Genomic DNA, 26,181 nt, shown 5'->3' on the forward strand with positions numbered 1-26,181 from the left:
TACCTTCAGCTCACACCAGACCACTGGAAGTATCCGGATACCATGTGTTCTGCCCTCTTCAAAATCCTTCTGTTACATTTCGGGGTTATATTCTGTGCTTTTATCAACAGATGCTTCAAGAAACAGTCTTATAAAATCTTAAAAACACTGGTTTCTATAGTATCGTTTAATATTCTCTGTACAGAACTTAACATAAGAAACTTTTTAGATTCTTTAAGTAAACAGCATGTTTACTTCTTCTCTAGTAATATGACCTACATAATTTAAAGTTTCCCCTTTTTTGCTTTGGCGGCCACCCAAGCATTCAGTATAATTTGAGGGCTGAAGACAGCTCCAGGAGAGCCCATTCCAGCTTGCTTGGTTCTGTTCTATTCCCCTCCTCCCGGTTGCTGATGTATTTGTTCTGGATGTACCATTGGTCTCTGTTTGCTTATTCTCTTAACAATAAAATGGGGTAAAATAAAATGAGTGTAGTGTTATTTTAGAAATACTTGTCCTCCAATAGCTTTTTAAAAAGCCCACTTAATTATTATTTAAATTTCAAAATAATGTCCAAGTCATTTTAGGTAATTAACCATTACTTTAGTAATGCATGAAAAATAGATTTTAATTCATACCATGTTCTGCGTATACTGTTTCATCAAGAAGTGACTGAACTTGTTCTTGTACTTCATCTTCAATATTCTGAGGCCCTAAAATAATTAAAACATAACTAAGTAGAAAAAATCTAGACATTAATGTAGAACATGAAATATGGCCTCCACATATACACATTAAAATGAATATATTGGACTAATCAACTATGTACCCTTTTCCTATCAGCTTAGCCCTTTTTTTATGTTGGCAAATATGGTAGATATTTAAAGTTGGGTTTATTTTGACAGCAGATATAAATGCTAAACGACTTCATAAGATTTTAAAACATAGGAAACTAACTCGGATTCAGATTTCTCTTTAAAAAAAAAACCTCACTCAGAGCAAAATTATTTCAGTTTCTAGTTAACAAAATTCACACTAACGATAGAAAAAGCAAATGAGAAGGGCAAAGCTTTCAGAAAAGGAAGTACTGGGAAATAAAGACAAAATGCGGAAGAAGAGGTCAATAAAATTAAAGTACATGGTCAACCACTGTCTTTCCCAATAGTCAGGAGAAAGGGCTCCCTGGCTGGTGTGAGGGCTGGGATGGTTGGCTGCCCGCTCCCAGAAGGTGTCAGGAAGCGTGAATAGAAGACCTTACAAGACAATTCTCTCAGCTTTGGAGAACCTCAACTGACAGTCACATCTGTCATAATGTAAATTACAGACGTGAACAACATTAGTAATGACGTTGCGACTATACTGTGGTGCTTATCGGATTATCAGGCTTATTGCAACATCATACAACAAACAAGCAGCTATAATTACATTGACACTATTACAAATTTTCTGTCTAACAGACATCATCTATGTTCACTAAACAGAAGTAGCACCAGACGTAGTATCATGAATGCCATCACATGAGATAATGCCAACGACATCAGTTATACTGACAAACTAATCTTCAGTGACAAAAACAGAATAAGTTAATCTGAACTTCAGATTGAAAAAAACTGTAAGACTCTACTATGCTAATTATACTACAAAACCATTTCTAAAGCACAGAGTGCCTTTTATTTTTATAGATGTTTATATTTCAGAAACGACTTTTATACATATTCTCACAGAATTACAGGAGACCTTCCCAATCTCTGTTCTTCCCTCACACAATGCCCACGATAGCTTCCTAGCAGAGTTCCCAGTTTTACAACTGCTGACAGCACCAATCGCAGAAAATATAATGTGAGTAAAGAGAAGTAGAGATCGGCACTCTGTTCCTCTGCTTAAACCCTTTAATGGCTTCCTTTGCCTGAAGAGATGAAAATCTAAGTTCCTTGAAGCCCCAGAAGGAAATGCAAGACCTCCACAATCTAGCCTTCACATGCCTCTCTAAAATCATCTGCTACCAGCACTGGCTTAGAACTTGGTGACTGCGCCATGCTGTTTCATCTTTCCACGAGTCTCTGATGCCCCTCCTTTCCCCTGGGGAAGGTGAGTAAAGGCAAAACAAAAAAACAAACAAAAAAAAACCCAGGCTGCAGTGAGTTAAAGACTAAGTGTAAGTAAGGCAAAAAAGCAACTGCAAATTCTTCTTTCAAAAGTGTAGCTAGTACAACAAGGAGAGAGACTGGAGGGCAGATGGAGAGAACCATAGGAATCAAAGGGGTGGTTATTTCATTGAATTTTAATGAAAGATATGTACCTCTGTTTATAGAATAGGTGGGTAGTCAGAGAAGACAGAAGGTAAAGACCTAGGTAAGAGGAAGGTTGAGAAGGCAACATTTAAACTAAATGAAATATCACCAAGAAGTTGAAAAGGATATGAGGTGATAACAAACTGAAGGACTTAGGAGGACAAGTTATCAGTAATATGCAAAGAGTAATATGAACAAAGAATAAAAAAAGGAGGAGAGAAAGCAAATAGTACATTTTGGAGTACCAGCTTTGAAAACCAAGATTTTTAAAAATTATAAATTAATCTAGTACAAAGTAAAATTGAGGTGCTAAATCCAAATATACATTCAAATTATAAAACTTAAAAAAAAAAAAAAGAAAAAAATCACTCTTGCTCTGAAGCCATCGTATGATTACAGCAATTCTACAGGAATGGGAGAGAGACAGGAAATTCTCCTGGGATTATTTGAGCAACAACAAAAAATAAGAGCAACATATTGATTTTTATTAAAAGGAACGAAGGCAAATCAAACAGTATTCACCAGTACCTAGTGATAAAGTCAGCCCAAGTATTGATACCATCTGGACTCAGTAATAAAGTTGCCAGTAAATATGCAGTGTCATACCTAACACTTCCAATAGGTGGCAAAATGAAACCAAATTTTTGAGAACTACTGGGTAAATGAAAAATGTACAGAAATTAAATAGTACTTTGCAACAAAAATCAAAGCACGAATAGGAAATGATAGTAATGGAACCAAATTTCATTTACCAATTTATTAAGAGACTTCAGGAGTTTTCATCCTATGGGTCACAGGCCCTTGAGTGACTGAGGAAATACTTGAAATGAGCTATGAATTCATGCAGATGTAAAACAGGCTTCACAGAGGATCACACGGAGGCCTGAGAAGTCTTTTGTTGTAGACAGGAGACTCATATTAAAAAGACTGGAAACACAGTAGACCTACTCTATTAAATAATGTGACCAAACTAGTGTACAGTACGTGTATAATTTTACTTTCAATGTAATATGGCACAGTAGTCCTGGACTTGGAATCAAGAAACATAGCATTTAGTTCACAATGTTTCTAACTATGTTCAGACAAGGAGAAACCTCCTGTGCCTTGGATTCTTGATCTCAAAAATTAAAACGATCCTATATAAACTTTTTCTAGAAAAGAATAGAGTTCACTATAAATTTTCAGAAGACAAGAATAGAAAGCATTTCATTATTCTGCAAACATTGTGAAACAAAATTATGGGTAAAACATGACTGTGGAAACTGCTACCTGGGATACCTGGCAGCTGAGGTGCATCCAGTCAGAATTAGAGGAAAGCTTACCTGGCCCCTCCAGAACCTGATCCTGCAGCCAAGGGTACGGCTCGGCCTCTTCTGGTGGGACTGTTGGCTTTGGAGCAGATCTTTCTTTAAGGCCTGCATTTTTATTCACAAAGTTAACTTAAGGTTTTTTTTTTCTTTTAAAAAATTTTTTTGACATGTTAAACCAAGTAAAATAATGTTTCCAAACACTTCATCAATACTGCCAGTAATTCAAAGTTTCCAAGACTTTATATTACATGAAAATGTTGATATGCTTAAAAACTGAAGTAGGAAAATAGTTTGTTCTTTAACTTCACCTGGGCCTTTAACATCTCTTTGCCTAAATTAACTTTTCATTTAAAAAATAATAATAAATCATTGTTTGAATCTTCACAAATCTCTAAAATATAGTCACAAAAACAATAAGCAAAGTAAAATAAAAAGTCATATCTGAACTTGCCAAAAGAAATTCAGTATGAGTTCAATCTCCTCTCGTGTTCGTAAGTGACCAATTAACTTCTAACTCTTGGACTCCAAATTCAGCAATAAGACAATTAAGATACTCTGGAACCTTCTACTGTTATTTGCATGCACTCCATATTTTGATTTATACATAATTAATTATTCTTCTTGAAAACTATAGTTAAATATGAGGAAATAATACATAAGTCACTATGTACAATCTTCTAAAGGTAACATTTATGAGCAATATTATTCCATAAAAAAATACGGAAAAAAAAGTTATGTTTTTCCTTTTTGTCTTAAGGAAAATAAGACATCAGGGTAAATTAACATGAAAGATGATTTTTAAAGTCAATGCTGGTCTAAAATCTATTATACTGCTAGTTCTTTGATATTTTATATGTAGCACATTAAAATACATCCTCAATTAAATACAACTATTTAGAAAACTAAATTAGACTGTCATGAGCCTGACAATTCCATTTACCAAACCCTGGGCTCTTCGCTACCCCACCGAGAATCTTGTACCAAGAGTAGCTACTACAGAGCATGTGTTCTGCATGTCAATAGCTGGAATGAAAAGGTCAGGACAGAACTGAGAGGCCTTTTCTAATCTTACGCAGCTCTATACAACTCATTGGAGATATACTATTGCAGTCTGGAAAATCCTCATTTCAATGTCACTTACTCTTCTGTTTTGGGTCTTTATATTTTCCCTTATTGTTCCCTTTTCTATATCTCTTCATTTTTCTCCCACTGACAAAAACACCCTCCCACCATCCTCTCCCAGATCCTAAAAGGACACTGAAACAGATTCACAGGATCCCACCTCATCATTTATATTTCCTCTAGTTACTTATTTCTGATACGACTTACCCAAAAAACTTAACGTTAGAAAACAAACACCAATACATACAGTCGTGTTCTACTCCTAACTAGAGATTCCTGAGAAAGCATACACACATAGGAACAGATCCTAATTGTACTTCACTTTCAGGGCATGGGGGTAAGGGATGAAGGCTTATTAAAACATCTCATTTCAAATTCCAAATTCAGGGCTGAAAATTCCCATGCCCTTTTCCACTTAAATAACCCATGCTTACATCTCTTAAATGTTACTGGAACAGGTATGGACTTACTCATGGCCAAGTTTTGCTGAATGAACAGGCTAAACTTTGAGTCTTCAGAATCAAGTCATTTATCTTTGCACTCTCAGCATCTCAGAAAACACCTGGTACATAGCAGGTGCTCAATAAACCGCTGCAAAAGGGCTGAGCACACCCCGTGTGTGACTGCTCTGCTCTTTAAAGGGCTGCAGGCTCTCTGCAGGGCCAAGGCTATAGCTGCACCAGCGAGGCTTAGGGCTGTAGAGGAGGCAAGGGGGACTCACATCAATTCCCCTGCTACTATTTACCAATGAGATGCCTATTTGTGCTCTAGCGGCATCCACCATTTCAGTACCACAAGCCTAATTTGCCCGGACGGTCCGGTTTGTCTTTTGTCCTGGTATAATGACTTCACTCTCAAAAGCATCTCAGTTTGGATGAAAAATTACAGGGTCATTCTTCACTAATCCCATCTGTAGTAGGCTTTCAAAACTGTGCTCCATGGGTTCAATCAGCAGTAAAATATTCCCCCATCAAACAATAAAGATTTAAGCTGCCTGAAAATCCTGTTCTTACTGGATTCCAAGAAAAGTTTCATTTGAAAAAAATTTTGATCCTAAAAGTGCTTGAAAACAACTAGTACATCAATATTCAGACCCACAATGCCCCTAATAAACAGCTTTCTCTAAATCAGCTGGGAGTTATTTGTCTCTAAAATTGACATTGTAAAACGTGAAAAACAACAGGAGAAAGCAAAAGCGCATAACAAGAGAAAATACTGAGTAGTTTTCTTTTCTGTCCAAAGCAGCAGCCGAATTGTAAATGTACTAATACCTGGTCACAGCTATTTTCCAGAGGTGAAATCAGTGCAAAAATAAACTATTTTGTAAACTTCAAAGAAGCTGAAGATCACATTAACACATCTCTTTCCCCAGACCCTTATAAACTTCCTAATATTTAACAAAAACATATTTTAGAATAATTCTTGTTTTGATAGCCCATATGGAAGCTTATACTGTGATGTTTCCAAAACTTTTTCTGTTACCCAAGTCCATTTTAATCCATGAATCCATGAAGTATTCCCCAGAAAATAGTGGTAAATCCATGTCTCATACAAGATTTTAGGCAAGAAGTACACAAAAATTAAACAAGAAAAATAAATAAAATAAGGCAAAGGAAAGGTTTTCAAATTGGATTTATTATGAGGTACACATGGCAAGGATACAGCTCTGAAATAAATCTTCAACATCAGGTTATGAAATGAATGTATTGGTTCTGATGCTGATGTGACTGCAAACAACAAAGCACCGACTCACACTGGCTTGAGCAAGAAGGAAATTTATTATTTAACAGCAGGTCGGCTGGCTCTCAGCCCCGGCTTCGTCTTCAGCGCGGCAATCCGGGCTCTCCCAGCTGCAAGCTTCTCTTTCAGACAAGATGATGTCCAGAAGCAAAGGACCACCTCTTGTTCTGCTTCTCTTAGGCTTGAGGAAATCTTTCCTGGAACTTCTCACCATTCTTCCCTTTCAGTTTTAATAGTCAGAACCAGAACCCACTTCCATTCCTAAACTGGCAAGAGCAGGAGGATGACCACAGTCGTTTGACAGTGATTATCTAGGGTTGAATGAACGTTGCACGTCAACCATGACAGCTCCTGCATGATTTGGAAAACCAACTAGTTCCCTTAAAACACACCTTGTTTTTAGTTCTTTGAGCACATGAGACAAATTCGGAAAAAATTTTTTAAATGTTTACATTTAATAAATGTATAAATTTTCTTCCAATTGTAATTAAAAAATGGAGTAAGTTATAAAAAGTAAATGAAATGAGCACTTTAAATCAATCATTCAGAGCAAATTTAATTACCTGATACAATTACTCTAGCCCAATATCAGCTTACTTCATTCACTACTACACAACTACACCTGACCATAACGGGAAAGAATAAGTGGGTTTTCTTCCCATAAATACATAACATTTTAAAAGTTACTATGTTACATTCATTCATTCAACAAATATTTAGCACCCACTAATGCAAAGCATTGTTCTATAGAAAAGCAACACACAAAACCCCTACCCGCCATAGGAAGGGATCAATTAAAAAGATAAGAAACATGAACTCTTTAGAGTATACCACTTGGGGAAAGTGGCAGGCCCTTAGGGAAAGGGGGCGGGACTATTTACAATGAACTGATGAGGAAAGGACTCGCCGAAAAGACTGAAACAGATTCCTGAAGGACATCAGGGATGTGGCCCTGTGACTTACACCGGGGAAGAGTCTCCAGGTAAAGCTCTGGACTAGCAAGTACAAAATTCCTCAGCAGGGAGGGTGCCGGGAGTGAAGAACGACCAGGTGGCCAACACAGCTGGAGAGCACGGGCCTGAGGATCAGAAAGGTCCTGGACATGGGACTTCCCTGGCAGTCCAGTGGTTAAGACTTTGCCTTCCCATGCAGGGGGTGCGGGTTCAATCCCCGGTCAGGGAGCTAAGATCCCACATGCTTTGCAGCCAAACAACCAAAAACAAATAACAGAAGCAATATTGTAACAAATTCAATAAAGACTTTAAAAATGGTCCACATCAAAAAAAAAAAAATCTTTAAAAAAAAAAAAAGAAAGAAAGGTCCCAGACATCCGGCTCTTACTCTGAATGAGTGAAGGATTTGCTTTTCATAAGAATCATATACAAACTGCTTTCTCAACAAAATGTGGGCCAGTAAGGATTATACATAGTATGATGCTTCACAGGCTCTCACATACTTAGCCCATAAAAGCTAAGACATTTTAAAAATTAGTTTCTCAATCTTTGATTTACTAATTCAGTGGCATACAGAGGAATAAGAAGTTTGATCTTACCCATCCAGCTTACTCCAGCTGCTGGGATTCATGCAGGGAAGTGCTCGGGGCTGCTGCTGTCTCAGATGCAAGCAGTCTAACATGTTAGACTGGGGTATAAATCAATATACCCCAAGAACAACCCTAACTGGTACATGAACCTTAAGAAATATTCTGCTAAATCAATAAACCAGAAAGGCACACGTACTAATTGGCCATGCCAATCCTTGCTGTTGTTCTTCGCTTGTATAATCAGCAGGTACAATCTTGGCAGGTATCCCAAGAGCAGCCCTACTGCCAGGAACTATAAGAGCTTCCCTGACATACAGTAAGAGCCATTCCAGATTCAAATCATTTTCACATGACCCAAGGTGGACAGACAGGCTTCCGGAGGAGGATGACATAAATCTCAAAAGAATTAAACACTGCCAAAAAGATTCCTAAGAGCCTGGTTTCAGGACCAATGGAGGGACTCCACAAAGATGGGGTTGGAGTGGACTCAGTTTAACATCTCACAACAGGAGATCATGTGTAGGAGCTTAGGAACATCAGCCAAGAGGGCTGCCTTTGAATTCCATTTGAATCCCATCTTGAACACATTACCACTGCTACAACTTTGGTCTCCACTAGCATGGAAGGCGGATAAAATAGTAACTCATTAGAAGGCTTTTAAGAATTAAATGAGATAATTTAAACCCAGAAAATACACATTTTCCCCATCAGTTAATGTTTTCCTTTATTTCTTCTAAAGAAACAAATCTACCTCTCCCTCCCGCCTGCCTTGCACACATACACACAACAACATGAACAAAGCTTAAGGCAACTTACAAGGTGGTTAAAACAATTACTGAAAAAGCTTCCGGGTTTTTCCTTAAAAAAATTTTTTTAAACATTTTTCACCTTTCTAATATTACTAACAGTGTATACAGACCTGAAATATATTTTCATTATCTACTTTATATGTTAACCATTCAATAAACACCCACTGAATGCCTGTTAATGTCAGTTACTGTGATAGGTACTGGACATAAATCATAGTCTAATAACAAAGTCCCGGAATGAAGCAAAGTGAAGAGCATGATAATTGGAAGGCACACAATCCAACCACCTGGGAGGATCAGAGAACGTGAGGACAGATGTGATGACTTAGCTGGATACTGCAAGAGAGGCAGACGGCAGCCCACCACAGAGTGGGAGCATGTTGTACGCAGAGGGGAAGTGGGCAGGACAGGCAATAGTCCAGTTTATTTTTTCTCCATCCCCTGTTTAGCTCAGAGCATTTCATTGTAGGGACTGTATCCGCAGGGCCTAGAACAGCCCCCAATACACTGCAGATACTCTGAATATTTCTTCAACGAATCAATAAATGGGCAATAGAGATGACACAGCATGTGGGTCTTTATTTCATTATCAAAAACAACACAGAAACTTTAAGTATATGCCTTCCTCTAATCTCTTTGAGAAGAAATATTTGAGGCAAGGAAGAAGTGACAGACCTCTATGATGTATAGATGCTAATAAAGAGTGATAAATACATACATGAAGTGAAATCAAATGAGGTATGAAATGAGAACAAAGAAAAATAGATGATTTTCTGCTCTGTAGGGCTTAGAAAATGGAAGCTTTTGCAGAAATTGATTTCTACGTAAAAATGACATCCAAAACCAGTAATAAACATCTAGTTCATGTGGTTTTATCCTCAGGCAAATGGAGAAGGTAGGGCCTGACACTAAAGATTGTTACTGAGGATTTTTTCCAAGTACCCCAAACAAGATGTGCATGAGAATAAGCCTTCTGGGTCTGCTATGTAATACTCACCCTTCAGTTTCCTAAGAACACACACTTTCTCTTTAGACAGAACCAGGGGAAAATGTACAGAGCTTAACAAAATAAACTAATTCACCTGATAACTACATGGCAGTATTTATCAAATGGCAATGTTCTCTTACATTCCTCTAACTGCCTAAAGTTATTGTTGACCAAGGGTTGGGATGAGTTCTCTCTATTCCCAGGGCTCTAACTTTGAGATACCCATTCAGGCTCATCCCATTCAACCCTTCATATCTGGGCGGCAGCAGGAGGCATGGGGTGAGGAGGAGAGAAGGGGAAAACAATTCCAGAAAGTGCCTGCCTTTGGTGCGGATGAAACACAGGGTATAAATATTCACTGTGTGGCCTGCCCTGCACCTAGCCCCCCTTCTCCCGGTAAAAGCGCACTCATTTCGTTGAGGGTCCGGTTCTCCATCATCCCAGTTTTAAGGGTGGCACTCACATGCCCTTGGTCTTGCAGTCACAGCTTGGTTACCCCATCCCCCATTCTGTAAGAATTACGAATAAATAGTCGCACAGGGGACTCCAGGCTGCCTGAGAAGGAAGGCCACCTCCTGAGAGAGTCCAAAGATGGAGAGAGAGGTCCAGACCACTGTCTGAGCACCCAGAGCTAGCACAACCAAAGGACAAAACCCACAACTGCCCCTGGGCTTTACGGTCCCGTGAGCCAATCAATGTTTTTGGTCCACGTAAGCTAATTGGAATGGATTCACACATGTAACCAGAAGAATTCTGGAAAATACTTAGAAGTAAAGCTAAACGTGTTCCTAATATCCTGAGGAAGAATGATGAATGCTTTTTCCATAGAAATATAGTTACACTGAGACTTGCAGAAATGGAAATTAGGAATTGAATAGGCTTTTGTGGACTGGATAGAAAACCTCTAAAGACCATAAAATCGCTTCTATGGAAAAATGTGTTCTGGGTACAAAGCAAACTTATAAGTAAGTTTTTCACACTTAGACTGGGTATGAAATTTCTCAATTATACCATATACTTAAGACTACACTTTATTTCTTCATAACTTTTTTCTAGCCTTTACATTTTACATCTTGTGTTTCCACGTTGTAGCAGTATCCTTTAAATAACTAAGCATTCTTGCAGTTTTATACACATGTAACATTTAGAATTACTTTTATTTGCCCGCTCAATGATCTCAGTAAAACAAAGTAGGACCCAGCACACCCATTTTACAATGATACATTAGTTACAAAGAATAAAGAACTTAACTATTTGTCTCACAATCTGTTGATAAAAGGAGTGGGAATCATAGCCACAGTGCTTCCAAACTTTTAACAACTGACTGAAAAACTTGGTGGAATTATTACCATTGTTCTGACAAAAGAAAGGGAAGCACGAGTGCTAACAAGGTACCAGCCACTCATGCACAACCACCTTGAGGGAAAGGAGAGAAAAACCAGCATTTCCAAGATGCATTTTATAGTGAACTGAGTAACCGATTTGGAGAATTGTTACCAATGGGCATTAACAGAAGGAACAGTGAAAGACACAGGAGAAAGGAATAAAAGTCTGGAGACACAGACTAAATCAGCAGACCCATTTCATGGAAAATGACATTTACAGTTAACTTAAATCACTAAAAAAATTTTGTTTTCTTTGGCCGTGCGGCATGTGGGACCTCACTTCCCCATCCAGGAATGGAACCCGTGCCCCCTGCAGTGAAGCACAGAGTCCTAACCACTGGACCGCCAGGGAATTCCCAAACCATTAACATTTAAAATCATACTTGTTTGCTATCTTTCTTTGTTTTCTACTGGAAGTATATACAGGGAGTCCTTATTACCCAAGTAATCATTATGAGAACCTCTGAAGTTACAAAGTTGGATGGCTACACAGGCCATAACACTACAAAATACTCTCTATGAGCCAATCTCTGGCAGAATTAATTCCCCGGGATTAATTCAAACTTTCATGCTAACAGATTTATGTCAATTTCTTTACCAGTCTCTCCCTCATTTTGAAATGCTGTGGGACTGCCTATACACAATGCAAATCATCCATAAAGTAAAACTGAAAATCTTGAAAAAAATAAGATTGCAAATAGTTGATTACAAGCGATGTTAGAAATAACTGAAATTCACACACAAAGCCATTAACCAATGAAACACAGAAATTACACACCACAACTGAAGGAAAAATATCAATGATTATAAAGTTCTTCCAAAGAAAGTATTCTGAACACTATAGGATAATAGATTCCTGGAAAAACTGATAAGCTCTCAAATATTTTTGTAAAACTGACCGTCTTTACAATGACTGCTACGCACATGGGAAATGTTGTCATACAAAGGAAAACTATGCCAAGAATGTCATTTTTTAGAATTCTATGCATCATCTCTTAGTGCAGCTTAAGTAATGTTAGTGACATAACAAAATATATTTATACTCAGTATTTAATTTTCACTTTTCAGGACTTTTTCTGACTCCCAACTACTTCAAGTTATATAATTTTTGTCCCTGTTTTTCGTTGACATTTCAAAAAGGTGACCTTTCTGGTTTTAATTATCCTTACATAACAATATGAAACAGCAGAATATAGAAATAACTACATACCGAATAAAAAAGTAAGTAAAACTGAGAAAGCAAGTATAATTTTCACCCATTAATCGTGACCAAAAGCATATTTCCACTAAGTTTTTTAGGTGAACAGTAAGGGCCAATGCATCTGAGTAAAGTGTCACCTCAACTTCAATAAAATTCAGTTGAAACCTTTATTTACTGAAGAAAATGGAAGGAAAGAAAAAAAAGAAAGTAAGCCAATTCCCAGTTCTCAAGAGCTCTTGAAATATTTTTAATATTTTAGGACAGGAGTTTCAATTCTTGAGTTGGTATTCAAAGGGAAACTCAATGATAGAACTAAACTATTTCCAGGTGCTTTATTAAATAGCAACAGATAATGTTTATACGCTTACGCTGATTAGGGTTAGTCTAAATTTTTTTCACTAATTTCTTAGAATTTAGCATTTATGTACTTTATGCCCCACAGCCATTGACTGTCCTTCAAAAACCAAGGTAAAAATTATTAGAATGCCCTCAGTAAAGGTCATTATAACTTGCTGCCCTTCTCTACAAGGGAGAAAAAAAAAAAAGTCATCTGTACAGAAATTAACACTTAAAATTTGACACATAAATTTAAAAACTCAATCTATTTATCTTAGCAAGACCTAACATCAGGATGTATTTTTTAAAGATTGTAATTTTATGTGGTCGGTGGATATAGTTTTGCTTCTTGCTCTGTCCAGTTCTCAGAGTCTCCCTCTTCTTCTCCCAGAAACTCTTTCCTGCAGGAAGCATTTCGTGTGGTTTGAGAGGGAACCCCTCAACCCGCACCCAAAGCTTTGTGCACAGGAGCTAGCCTGTCCCCGACTACAGGAATGGTCACAGATGCTTCCAGGCCTAACCAGGACAGCCAGAATCTCCCAGGACTTTTCTCCCAGGGCCAGCCCAGAAAACTGAATCTTTGTACAAGGATGGCTAAACTAGAAAAATGTGTCTGGGGCCCCCGGAGGGCCACCCTCCTCATCAAGTGGTAGCACCTCCATATAGAATAAAGTCAAGTAGAAATCAGCAGAGTCAAGATTTGAGAAGAGAGCTAGGAAGAAACAGCTGATTACAGGTCTGTACTTGGGATCTATTCACCTCAAGCCAGTGCCCCTGTATTTGCCACCAAATGAGCCATAAAATTCACTGTGGTTTACTGTGCTCCTGTAATCAAACTATAAAAATAATAAAATCCGGACTGATCAACATATGAAGCCCCAAGTTAACCCATGTGACAATTTCTTTGGGACTCAGTTTTTAAACAACAGAATGATAGGACTGGATTAGAGCTATTAGACTAGATATTCTCTAGGCCTGCCCCCTTGCTGGATAATTTTATTATGTCTGTTGGAGTTTTTGTCAACTAAATGTACAGGTGTTTGATTTTAAGCAGTAAAAGGTGCCAGCATATTAAAAAAACAAAAAACACAATACTTTTAGAAAATTTTGCACTTAACGCTTACTCATTTCTGATTTGAAATATCTTTAATTGGGCCAAAATCTCTGTTTTTAAAGGCTCTTCAAAGAAAAAGGTGAAGAAATATTTTAAAAATAAAATAAAAATTTTGTGGCAGCACTTATGATTCAGTTACAACAAATCAGGTTATTCTTCTCAAATTCAGTAACTGAATTTCACCAGCAGTCACGGTTACAGAATTAAGACTTCATGTAGAACAGCACAAACCATTTGTAGAAATGTATTTCTTATAGAAATTTCATTTTATTAAATGTTTCCTGAACTCAATTTTGATCTCAAATTTGCAACTCCTTAGAAATGGTAAACAAGTATGATCAATCAAATATGAAAAATATATGCCATTCCACCAATATAACTGAAAAATTGTGTGATATAAAATGAAAGTATATCCTAATTTGAAATAATTAAAGCCTTTCTATAACTAGTCTGAGTCTGTAAAGATGTCATAAATAAGCATGCTAAAATTGTTCTTCTACATAAAATTCTCTCTTTTATCCAGGACTGTTTCTAGAATTCTCAGAACACAGTGAACACTAAGTATTTACTGGGCAACAGGAGAAGGTGGGGGAGGGATGGTTGGAAAGGGAGAGGCAGGGTGAGGAGGGGTGACGAGTGAGGCAGCACAGCGGGGTGAAAAAGGAGGTAAAGGAGATCTGAAAAAGGAGGTAAAGGAGATCGTAAGAGACCGAGGAGGAGAGATGAAAAGGAGCTGAATGGGGAAGAGCCTGGGGAAGGAGCAGCCCCCTGAGAGGGGGGCGGGGGGAGGGGGATGGTGCTGGCTGGGCCTGGGGAGGGAGACATGCAGACAACTTCACAAGAGCCTGAGGAGATGACCTGGGAAGAGCTGGGGGAAGGAAAAGGGGAAGGAGAAAGGAAGTGGAGAAGGAAAAGGGTAGTTGAAGAAGAATGGGAAGCAGGAAAGCAGGAAGGCGAAGGAGGGAAGAAAAACAACAGCTAACAGAGAAGAAGATAACCTCCTACCTACCTGAGTATTTATCATTCCTGAAACTTACAAATCACTCTGCATATAAATACCATTTAAAATTTTAATATTCTTGCTGAACTCCAGTGAAAATATTCTGTATTAATAAATCATTACAATTCATATTACACATATACATTTACCTGATACACGATCAGTAAGTTAATAAAAATAGACGTTATTACATCATATTTTTATTACATATTTTTTTAAAGCTTCATCTTTTAAATTTCGAAGCATGAGACAGGTACCTCAATTTCAAAGAATTTACTTGGCTGAGCACCAATAAATATAGTCAATGGCTAAATGACACATCTTCCCCAACCAGAGCAATACCAAGTTTTCTATGCCCTTCAGCAGCAAATCACGATGAAGAATATGACCATTTCTTGGGATGCCACTGCTGCAGCTTTAGTTCTTTCTCTTCTGGTTGCTTCCCTTTGCTAAGTGTGCCTGTTTGGCAGAACTTCTCCCTTCCTTTCTATCATCTTTGTCTTTGGGTGCCACTTTACCAGAAATATCCTTGATATTTGTTGATTTTTTCCTATTTTCTTTGGTTTTAGTACCTTTACCTAGGCCCGCTTTCTCCTTTTCTTTGTCCTTTTTAACCCTAGGAGACTCTTTCCTGGAAACATATGAATCCGCAATTTTCTTCTCCTTCCGGTCATCCTCTTTTTCTTTCTTGCCCCTTTTTCTCTCTTCATGCTTACTTTCCTTCCTTGACTCAAGCTTCTCTTTTTCCTTCTTGGGCTCTTCTTTAGTGAGTTCTTTAACTTTCCGGTTTTCCAATTAAAGGGAAAAATGTTTATTGAAGTCATCTCTTAATTCATAGACAGCAACTTAGTGCAAAAGTATTGCCTTTTTTTCTATCTCCCCACACACATGAAATGATCATTCAAAAAGTGACTTTCATCCACTAGTTTTAAATTGCCTAAAAACAGATGCAAACCTCTATAAAGTATCAGCTATAAAAGAAATGCTAGAAACTTGCCATCATTTTTCCAGCTGGCAATATAGTATGATTTGCCTCAAAACAAGGTTAACATGCAATATTAATAAAATGAGTCCAGCCATAAAGGCATCACTTTACACAGTGTTAACAACTCACATATCACAGCTATGACAACATAATTAAAGGAACACTGACAACGTAGGAACAAATTTTCCATAGCTTGCAAGTATTTCTACAAAGATAATTTAAAAGTCTTTAGCGCTAACAAAAAAAGTATGTCCTTAAAATATCTGTGCTTGCATTCCTTGGAAACAAATATAACGCACAAATGAAAAGTTAAATACCATTTAATTTTCTTAGTTTAGAAAAATACAATTTCCATATGAGTACAAAATTTTAAGTTTGTTAACTACAGTGTCTAAGACGACAAGGAGAACTTCTTTTCTGCTTCTATTCAACATTATGAAATCAGTATTCCTTTAAGTATATTTCCCGTTATTTTACGTAGAGCCACTCCAAGCCAACATCTATGCTGTCCATGCTCACAGAAGAGAGAACAATTAAACGGAATATACAGGTGATTCCAAATCTCACGTGAGGTGTTGCTTTCAACCTGCTTTAAATAAAGTTAACAGTGCTGCTAGCAAAAGCTTTGAATTTCACCTTCTTGATTCCTCATTAAGAAATCATAAGAAGAAGCAAGGTGTTTACTGTATAATGTAGCATTTAAGCAGAAACAAAAAAGAGAAAGATTTCTTTAATATAATAAAACATGGAAGATGTTTCTGCCCATCGGAATCATATAAAACTCACAGAGTACAAAATGTTATTCGATTCTTCCTGACAATTTTATTAAAACCTTGAAAACATACAGAATAGAATTCATAAATCATCAACCATCCTCCAAGTTCTCATTCTTCTTCAACGCCGTTCAGAGTAACATAGATAAGCAACACTGCAAGAGCAGAATGCTGGTGCAATGCTGGCACGTCTTACTCTGCACACAGTTTTTAAAATATTAAATCTTTAATGTTGAATTTGCCTCTCTAGATCAAGGAGTCAAATTATACTTTATTGGCCATTTATTTCATAATAACTTACATAAGACTAAAATGGTAAAAATTCTGTTTTTCTTCCCGGGAATTATTCAGGCGGGATATCAGAGTTAAAACATTAAAATTTCCTAATCTTAAAGTTAAAATACAAATCACAAAACCCTGTAAATCACATAGTAAAAGTCTCACCTGTTAATGTTCCACCAAAATCAAACTACATACAATGTGCCAAGCACTTGAACGCAAAAGAGGATTACAAGTTTATAAAGAAAAGCATGCACTTTCCCCATGCCCCTCTCCCTAAAGGACAGAAATCTTTACAAGTGAACAAGAAAAACCAAAGGAATATAAAATAAGGCTGCAATAATAAGCTGTTAGCCTATACAGAATGGTTGACAGGTGTAATAATTTTTAATGAATCAAAATATCAAACACAGCAAATTCTATACCGGCATAATGAAATCTAAGTTTTCATTTTACTGAAAACTACAAGTTTGGTCCCACTAGCTTTTATTGTGCTCTAAGACAGCATCATCAGAGCTTTTGGAAAAAGGAAATCAATCATTGATGAACTCATCTTTATTTCCGACAGTAACTAAAAAATTTAGACTAAAGAAAGGTTTTAGAAGGTAGATAGGATGTGTATACTGTAAATTTAATGTGTAGTTTAAAGACTGTTCCGAGGTTTTGATAATCTGAAAAAGGAAATTACTTAAAATTATAGGCTCGAGGCAGAAAAATTAATGAAATCTTGATAAAACTACTTACAACCAAAGGTGCACCCAAAACCAAAAAGCAATAATGTTTAGCATTAGTAGCTGCAGCTACAAAACATTATCTATAAACTGTCATGCATTTTCAAGCATTAAACTTGATTCACTCAAGGCTAATTTGAAAAATGGAAAATACCTTTAGCCTTGGTTTTTCTCTTGGCTACCCCACCAGGTCCTTCTGTTGGTGTTTACAAGATGAAAATATGTTACAAACAGAAAATATTAAGGTAATTAAAAAATAAGTATCTATAAAATAGTTTAAATTGATGCAACTATTAAACAAATTTACTTAAATTCACTATTAAAAAAATACACTCCTGCAACATACAAATAGCTATCATTCATATGTCATTTTAGAACCTTACTTTCACTACCTATAACCGAAAAATGCATTTTTAAAAAAATCATTGATTTAATCAACTTCACAACCTGCCTTAGGTCTGAAAGAATTGTTGGCTTTAGAGATGTCTAATTACCACAGGCATTTCCCTCTCAGTGGTACCTGATGTCAGTGGACTTCTGCTTGGACACAGATGATCAATTACAAGCACCAGGGTGAAAGGACCTGGGGACCTTATTTCCCTACTCAATCATCACTGCCACGCAAAAAAAGGATAGCATATTTTGAGAGAATTTTACTCTTTACTGTCTGAATAATCATGGCTTTTCTCCCATAGTTTCAAACTTTCTTTATAAAAAATTACATAAAGAAGAATTATACTATTATGGAGGTATATACTAACTTTTTTACTCTTCATCTAAAAACTCTGCAAAGGCTTTCTATTTCTTCTCTAGGCAAATGAAAGTTCTGATAATATGTTTATTTTTAACCTTCTAACAAATGTCAGTACCATATACCTCGCCGCACACTTTTTCCAACCAGCCTGTACCTAGCATCCCAACCAATTGATGTTCCCAATTCTATCTCCTGGTCACATAAATGTTATTTTACACTCACATATCAGCAAAGTTTCCAAAGTGGCGTTCCAGGTTGCCAATCCATTTCCTGGGGACACCAGGGTAGGAGGTAGGGTGATTTCTGCTCATCCCCTGTGGCGGCAGCACCATGTACAACCTGTCACCCTACAACTAAGGTCTGAAGTGTCCCAAGAAAGCCCCTAAGCCCTTTCACACATATTCCTGCTGGAAACTGTGGAACCCCCTCTGCATGTTTCTCAAAACCATAATCACACTCCCACTTCCAGTATGAGGTTTTTTTACTCCTATTCTGTTGTTTGAATCACCCTCCACTCCTAAATCTCTTCCCCTCTCTCTGTTCATGGCAATTTGTTTCCATCAAATGAGACAGTTCATTTGAGAATGGCAATTTATTTTGGTTGAGATATCATCATTGTCATTCTGGAAAAAAAGTATTAGTATATCTTACCAATGACTACATTAAAAACAGAAACATGAATTAACTGTTCCATGTGGCTATCTGTATCTATCCAGTTACTTGATATGCATACATAATCAAAACCAGTGTGTGTGTCTAACAACTATTTTTCACAGACAAAGCCCAATTCTTTCCTAAACTCTAGCAAAAACAGCATACCACCTTGTAATACCGAATGCTATCTTGGACCACTCCCCAAGAAAGTTTATTTAGGTAAAATGTCAAACTTATTCTTGTAATGACAACTTTTAAATACATGGGTATTATCCAATGTGCAAAAGAAATTAGCATAAAGCATTAAAAATACACTTTTAATGATGCTAATGTCCCCTCCTGATTCCTGCATGTTCTTGACTGGATTTTCCCTTAGAAAGCAGAATGGTGGGAATCAGACGATGCCCCTACCCCTCCACTATTATGATATAGTCAAAAGAGCTATATTGATGAAAAGGCTAGAGTTAACATAAATAAGCCAACATATTAGATCAACATCAGATTAGTTGATTAGAAACATGAAAATATAATAAGTACTTGATTTACAACTTTTCCAGTTTGGGTATAAATCCCTAATGTGATACAAATTAACAATGTGCCACTATACTACATAAAATTCCAAAGTATCAACCTAAGCTGTCTTTTCTGAACTTAAAGAATATATTCAATCATTTTTCAATATTTTTGACATGACAAAGCCTGAACTAATAATTTAAACAACAATCATCATACTCAGTCTCTGAAGGAAAGGGTATAAACATGAAAGAAAGCACAGCACTTGGAAAACAGAAGGTAATACAGGAGCCCATCAGTAACAAAAAAAGAGGGGAGAGTCAAGAAAATGCAGGGAATGAATGAATGAATGAATGAATAGAAAATGCAGGATTCTAAAAGTCAAAGTAGCAGTTGTAGAAAGGAAGGAATGAACAAAGGGTTAGGATGAGGACACTACTGAATTCTGTTAGTTAGTAAATGTCCCATATACAGTTTTACAAGGAGTATAAGAGGCGGTCACGTTACAATGAGAAAACAGGTAGAAAGAAGGGTGAGCAAAACCCCAGGGTTGCCCATCACGGCTTCTCTTCCCTCCTTAGAAGAAAACTGATCATCTATGGGGTTTCCCAAGATTCTCCGTGGGCAGAAAAGGAATAAGAGTTTGAAGAATTTGATCTGCATTCGTATGTTTTGAGGGCAAGGAAACAAAGGCATGTCTAAGGGTAGAGAAACTCAGTCAGCGAGAGAGAAAGGAGGCGGCCAGAAGCAGGAGGTGCAGACACAGGGCAAAGGTCAGCTGCTAGAAAAATGACCAATAAGAGAGCGGAAACAACGATTCAAAAAACTTCTCAGAGTAAAGAAATGCTGTGCAGAGTAGAGAAATGATAATGGAACCCAAGCCATTAGGATGTGGCTATGGTCAAAGAGAATGGCCCAAAAAAAAAAAAAAAAAGTAATCACCATGTTGTTTACTTCTTTTTTGCCCTGTATGTTTATTCTGATGGTTTTAAGGTAATTACTGTTAATAGCTCCGTTGACTATTTGGTAATCCTTATACAGAAATGTGAAAGAAGCAGGTCTTATATACCTCCCTTAGAGCCTGAGGGAGTTGCCTAAAGGTAATTAACATTATTTTGGCACCTGCCTCAGGGCCACTATCCCACACACATTTTCAAAGTGAAATGTTCTGTGTGTAATTAAAACGCTGAATCAGGGTTGGACCTGCGGTTTCACCACAATTTTAGAAGACTGGCTCCATTACAGAAACCCAAGTACTATAGCTGCTGCAGGCTTTCAGGGAGTTGGTCACAGAACTGGTTGGCTGAGTATCATGTCATACTTAGGTCATCCGAGTCACTCCCACTGTCCCTGGTGAGACCAATGAGTCACTCTGAGCCTCAGTTTGGAAGCTTCCTCCTGCCCGTACGAAGCATCATAATTTATTTCAACATTGACTACAGATGAGGCCCTGAACGCCTAAGAGAAGATTCTGTGAGCTAGGCAGACTTGCTCTAGAACGTAAGTCTAGTCTTGGCAAAACGCAAGTCAAGACACTACACCATTTTCCTTTTTATTTTTAAATAGATGGCGTAACAGTATTATCACAGACGTTTTTGAAAAAAGGAAGCTACAAACCTTCCAACCATCGTGGATGAGGGAAGACCAGAACATCAGAGGACTGAAAGACTAAAAGTTTAAGAAGGGATTACATCCAGAGACTGAGAGCTTGAATAAAGATAAAATCCAGACACAAATACAAATGAGATAGCAGAAAGATCACCTGAAGACCTCAGCTAGCATAGGTCAGTTTATTGTCTGAACTTCAAAGTGTCATTTCTCTTGGAAAACAAAATACATCCAATAATTTTTTTCACTTATTTAAGCTGTTTTAAAAAAAAAATCAGCGTTTTATTATGCAATGGGTAACTCCTGACGTTCTCACTCACCAGGACTAACCCCAGCAAATATTTAATAAATACCCTATGTTGGGCTCAGCTTTGAAGAGGGATTTAAATGCAGCCTAACCTGACTCCCAACTTCAGACAGTTCACAATTTAGTTAATATCTACTCCTGTGTATTACAGAGTTATCGCAACAAATAACAGGCAGAGAATTCAGCATAGTGCTCCATCACTCGACTTGTGATAATAAAGTCTGCATCACTGGATTTTATAAAAGTGCTCCAAATATGCATGGTGATCAAAGAAATTTCCACAGCTCAAAACACAGAAAACGTTTTACTTGTTTTATAGACCAGAATCTGATTTTAAAAGGGTTGCTGAGTATCAAGCCCCCAAAGGTATAACTGCCAGGGGTTCAAATTCATAACTGTCTATGCTTCTATCTGCCTTTACTAATACTCCAAAGTTATAAACATCAGGCCAAACGAGGAAACATTTTGCCCCGTCTAGCTAACTGTAAATGAAAACAAACCAGAATTCAAGCAGAGAAAACAGTTTTTCTTACACGTCTGGATACAGCTCTATAAGACAGGGAGGTAATTTCTAGAATAAAGAATCAAGTACAAGGTGAAAAAGCAGGATATCGCCCAGCACATTATGTCTGAGGCACCTGCATGACGCAGTGAGCCGGCAGCTGGGCCTCAGGGATTTAAGAAGATCAGCACCCAGAAGACACCTCTCCAACTGACTTACACCTCACCCCTCACATCCCAGGGGAAATAAGAGCTGAAAGAAACTAAAGTGCAGAAAAGAAGTCCCCTGAGTGCCACTTCCTTGTTTTGGTACCGAATTCCAGAGAACCCGGCGCCTTTTCAATTGGACAAACAGCAGTTTCGTCTGAGGAAGGGCAGCTCGGAGGAGACAAGGCCATCTGAACTCAGAGCACATTTCTCAAAGTGCCTTTGGTTGTTCCAAACTGGAAATGCAGAGTAAATATAGTACAATGTAAAATTCACCATAAATAAACATTCAAACATACAGATTACATTTTTGCCTTTTTAACTAAGTTCCTAAGCTTAAAAGACACAAGCTAGGAAAATATTTCTATGATCGAACAGAAAATTACACAATAAAGCCTTAGAAGATTAAGAATTGTAACATACATAATAAATAAAATGTAAGCAAAGCAACTTTGTTCAGCTTCAAAGTACTCTATACCAGTTTTGCAAATAACTTTATTTTCTCACCAAAGCAAGCCTTAGGCACAAGTTGAAGGCAGTCACAGAAGTCAGGGGTTCACCAGCTACTTGGATTTACCTTCATCAGAGGCTTTTCAAAAGGGCTGATCAGAAGGGATACCAAAGAAATGGCAAATTATAATCTCACATCCTTATTTTTCACTTACAAGAATACAGCATAATTAATTTCTGTACATAAAATGTGCATTAGTAGCATGACAAAAAAAGCAGAGCCTGATGAGAAATTAATGATTCCAAACATTTTTAACACACAAATTTAATTATTTACTTCTCATCAACTGATCAAACATCTTCCAGAGTTAGTAACAATGAAGCATGAAGAAACAAGACTGCCTTAAAAAAAAAATCTCAGACATTTGTCTAAGAGAATTTCTCTGAGTGAGGCCTAAGACTGCTTTTGAATTTAAAACTAATGAACTCTGATATGTCACAGTACTCAAATTCAAAGTGGAAGACATGATAAATACAGGCAAAGACTGCATAAGCTTTCAGAAAGAACATTATTATATCATACTCATTTGTTCCAAAATATTAACATTCCAAAATCAGAAGCTTTTGACTGTCAGAAACATTAACAGAATGAAACATAGTCCCTGAATAATCAGGAAAAGACAAACTAGGGTTAGAACAGTTATTTAAGCGTTAGGAGATAACTGTCCAATGTACAACACGTGTATCTATTTCCAAAAGTAGCTACTGAATAATGCTTTTTAAAAATAAGATTAGCAAATTGGACAGTTTTCCAGACACATGTAAATGCTGAGTCAAGGGGGAAGTTGATGTGCTTCCAGGGTTCTGATTCGAGACTTTGACTTTCAGGCTCTCATTTTGATAGCCTGCAAGAGCGAGCTCTAAAAAAGAAACTAAATTTGTCATATTCCCTTCTGAAAAAATGGGTGAATAATCTACTTTCTGAAAGCAACTTGATTATATGGGAAAAAATAAGAATAAATATTTGAAAAGTAGAAATTATCACAGTTAAATAAAATGTTAAAAAATGCAAATATTTTCCAATTTTAAGCTCTATAAAGAACCAAAGCTAAGTTTCACAGAGGCTCAAAGAGATGTAAAAACATGAAACACCACTCCCAAAAAGGGTAAAAGAAATCAAAGGTCTTGGATCTTATCGCTCTGAAGCTATAAGAGCTTTGTTTGAGGTGGGAAATGAATGAAATCTCATTTTAAGAAATGCATATTACATATGTCTAATACAATTGTTTTTGCTATCACTGAAGCAAACTCATTTTAAATGAATTGATTCAAAGGTGTTTTTAAGGTTTTCTAATGGCAAAAATTGATTCTCCTAAAAAGAATTACCACTTTAATAAATTTAATTTACAAATATAAAAATCATATTATACCTAAGCCAAAGTTGATGGCCAATTAATAAGGTAATACAGGAAAAAATGGAAAAAGACCGTTATTTAGGATGAATAATTTTAATATGCACAACATTATTTAAGATAACATATTCACATTTTCCTTCCTGTGTAATATGCCTCCTTTAAAAAAAATACAAATTACTTTCTCTGGATGTCTATTTGGAAATGAAATTAAAAATAAATTTTGCTTTCACAGACAGAAAGATTCAGACACACTACTATCTGAATACAGTAATTGAACTACCCTAAGGCAAAAACATGAGGTTATTTTCAAATTATTTTAAAAGCACCATTAATACAGAATTTTACACTGAAATTTGTATTAACCTGTGACAAATCAACCTAAACAAATTACAATTTTTAAAAAAAAATCAGCCTTTTAACGAACCATCATTTTACACATCAGTCATGTTAAAGATCAAAAGAGAAGCACTGAATTTATGAATCATGCTAGAAATATTTTCATAATTCATTCCACTATAATCATCTTAATGAATAGCGTGTTAGAAGGACAAGCAGCAAGGGTTAATCACAAAACAATATGTTATTAAGTTTCTGAATTTAGTTCAGCAAGTACATGAGTTAAAACAAAACGATACAGAAACCAATTATACTACCAAGAACATCATTCTCAATGCACTTTGCGGACCAGTAGGAGAATGAGGGGTACCGCTTTCCTCAAGTGGGAAAGCCAAGCAAGGGACTAGCTAGGCGCTGTACTGGGGAAAAGATCACATAGTTGCCTTGTATTGTCCGATCACAGCTGCCCCACTGCATGTTAAGCCCTGGGTGAGCAAAGGAAAGAAAGAAAAAGGAGATTGCTTCGGGGGTTCACAAGCCAGTGACTTCAGTCCCTGCATCAAAGTTACTGGTTATGTAAATCCAAGATGACGCAAGTCTTTCCCTGAACCCCTTCATTCTGTGACGTACCATCAACACCATCTGTGGTCTCGCTTTCTTCTTCTTCTTCTTCTAGCATTTCAAAAGGAGTCATTATATCATAGAGAAATGAGAGGAAACCATAAAACCAATCTGAACTTTCCTCTGCTAAAATATTAAGGACTTCCTCAAGAGAATCAATATTTTCATTACTGCCATCTTTGGTCAGGCCTACATAAGAATAAAGGAAGAGAGAAAGAGAAAATAAGGAGAGCAGTTAGGTGGAAAAAAGAAGTTGAGGAAGAGTGATCTCAAAAAGGATGTGCATCATGGTCAAGGAAGTTTACAGAAAAGATATTTTGGAAAATAAAGAAATCGGTTACGATGCACACCTTACAATCAACTCTCAATCATATGGACTAAAGGAAAAGCAATTTGACCAATCCTCACCGTTCCTACCAGCCCCTAACCGGGTTTGCCTTTCTCTCATCAGAGAACTGAGAGCCAAAAAACCCCACAAAATTGTATCAGCCAAAATAGACTGACCAACTTCAAAGGGAAAAGTGAGTAAAAGTAGTATGAGGATAAAAAGACACTTCCGACAAGCCCCACATTTGCTCACGTAGCACCCAGATATTATCGAGAGTTGATTATACAAACATTTACGTATATCAATAAATATTCACTGAAAACAGAAATGTTCATTTCCTCAAACTTTTCCCTTTAGGAGCTGGAGTTAGTTTAGGAAACTCTGGAATTAACATGACGAGCAGGGTAACTGTTCAGCCTCCACACATGGGCACCAACGTGCTCAAATTACACCAGATAAAAAACTTAAATTTTAAAACTAGAAAATGTTAGCTTTATAATGCTCTGGTTACTGACCTGTGGTCCTGTCATTCTGACCAATAATAAGAGGCAGCTATTAATAACAATCCGCTCAGCCTACCAATATGAGATGTGATCAAGGCCAGTCACCTGCAACAGGAACATTCCAGAGTTCTCTCCCTATCAGCTCACGAAATTAGCTTCTACTGCAAAGACCCCAGACCCCCATATGGAAAGAAAGCAGTGTATATATCATTTTTATCACTTGTTTGTTTCCTGTGAAGAACTGGCTTTGGGTAAGACTGGTCTCTTGGGTCCAGCAGGTATCAAAGTCCACCAATAGAACTGTCAAGTTCTATACAGTAAGATCCATAATTTTGAGGAGAAAAAAAAAAAAAGACAGGCTGTAAGAAATACGCACATCTATGATTTTAGAGCTTTTC

The 26,181-nt window shown here is 37.0% G+C and overlaps 1 protein-coding gene across 3 annotated transcripts in view; it reads right to left on the reverse strand.

The window, feature by feature from the left end:
- ASPH (aspartate beta-hydroxylase) overlaps positions 1–26,181 on the reverse strand; it is a 227,733-nt gene that overhangs the window by 158,338 nt on the left and 43,214 nt on the right. For 2 of the 3 annotated variants that reach the window (XM_061171943.1, XM_061171942.1), the window contains exons 4-5: positions 3,593–3,685; positions 618–692 (exon numbers count right to left, since the gene is read on the reverse strand). In XM_061171943.1, the coding sequence (XP_061027926.1) occupies positions 618–692; positions 3,593–3,685 (168 nt within the window). Of the gene's footprint in view, positions 1–617; positions 693–3,592; positions 3,686–24,896; positions 25,142–26,181 lie in introns of those variants that run through there. The other variant, XM_061171944.1, reaches the window with a different exon arrangement.

Source organism: Eubalaena glacialis, chromosome 17 (assembly GCF_028564815.1).
Source record: "Eubalaena glacialis isolate mEubGla1 chromosome 17, mEubGla1.1.hap2.+ XY, whole genome shotgun sequence".
In the NCBI taxonomy this organism is placed as follows: domain Eukaryota; kingdom Metazoa; phylum Chordata; class Mammalia; order Artiodactyla; family Balaenidae; genus Eubalaena; species Eubalaena glacialis.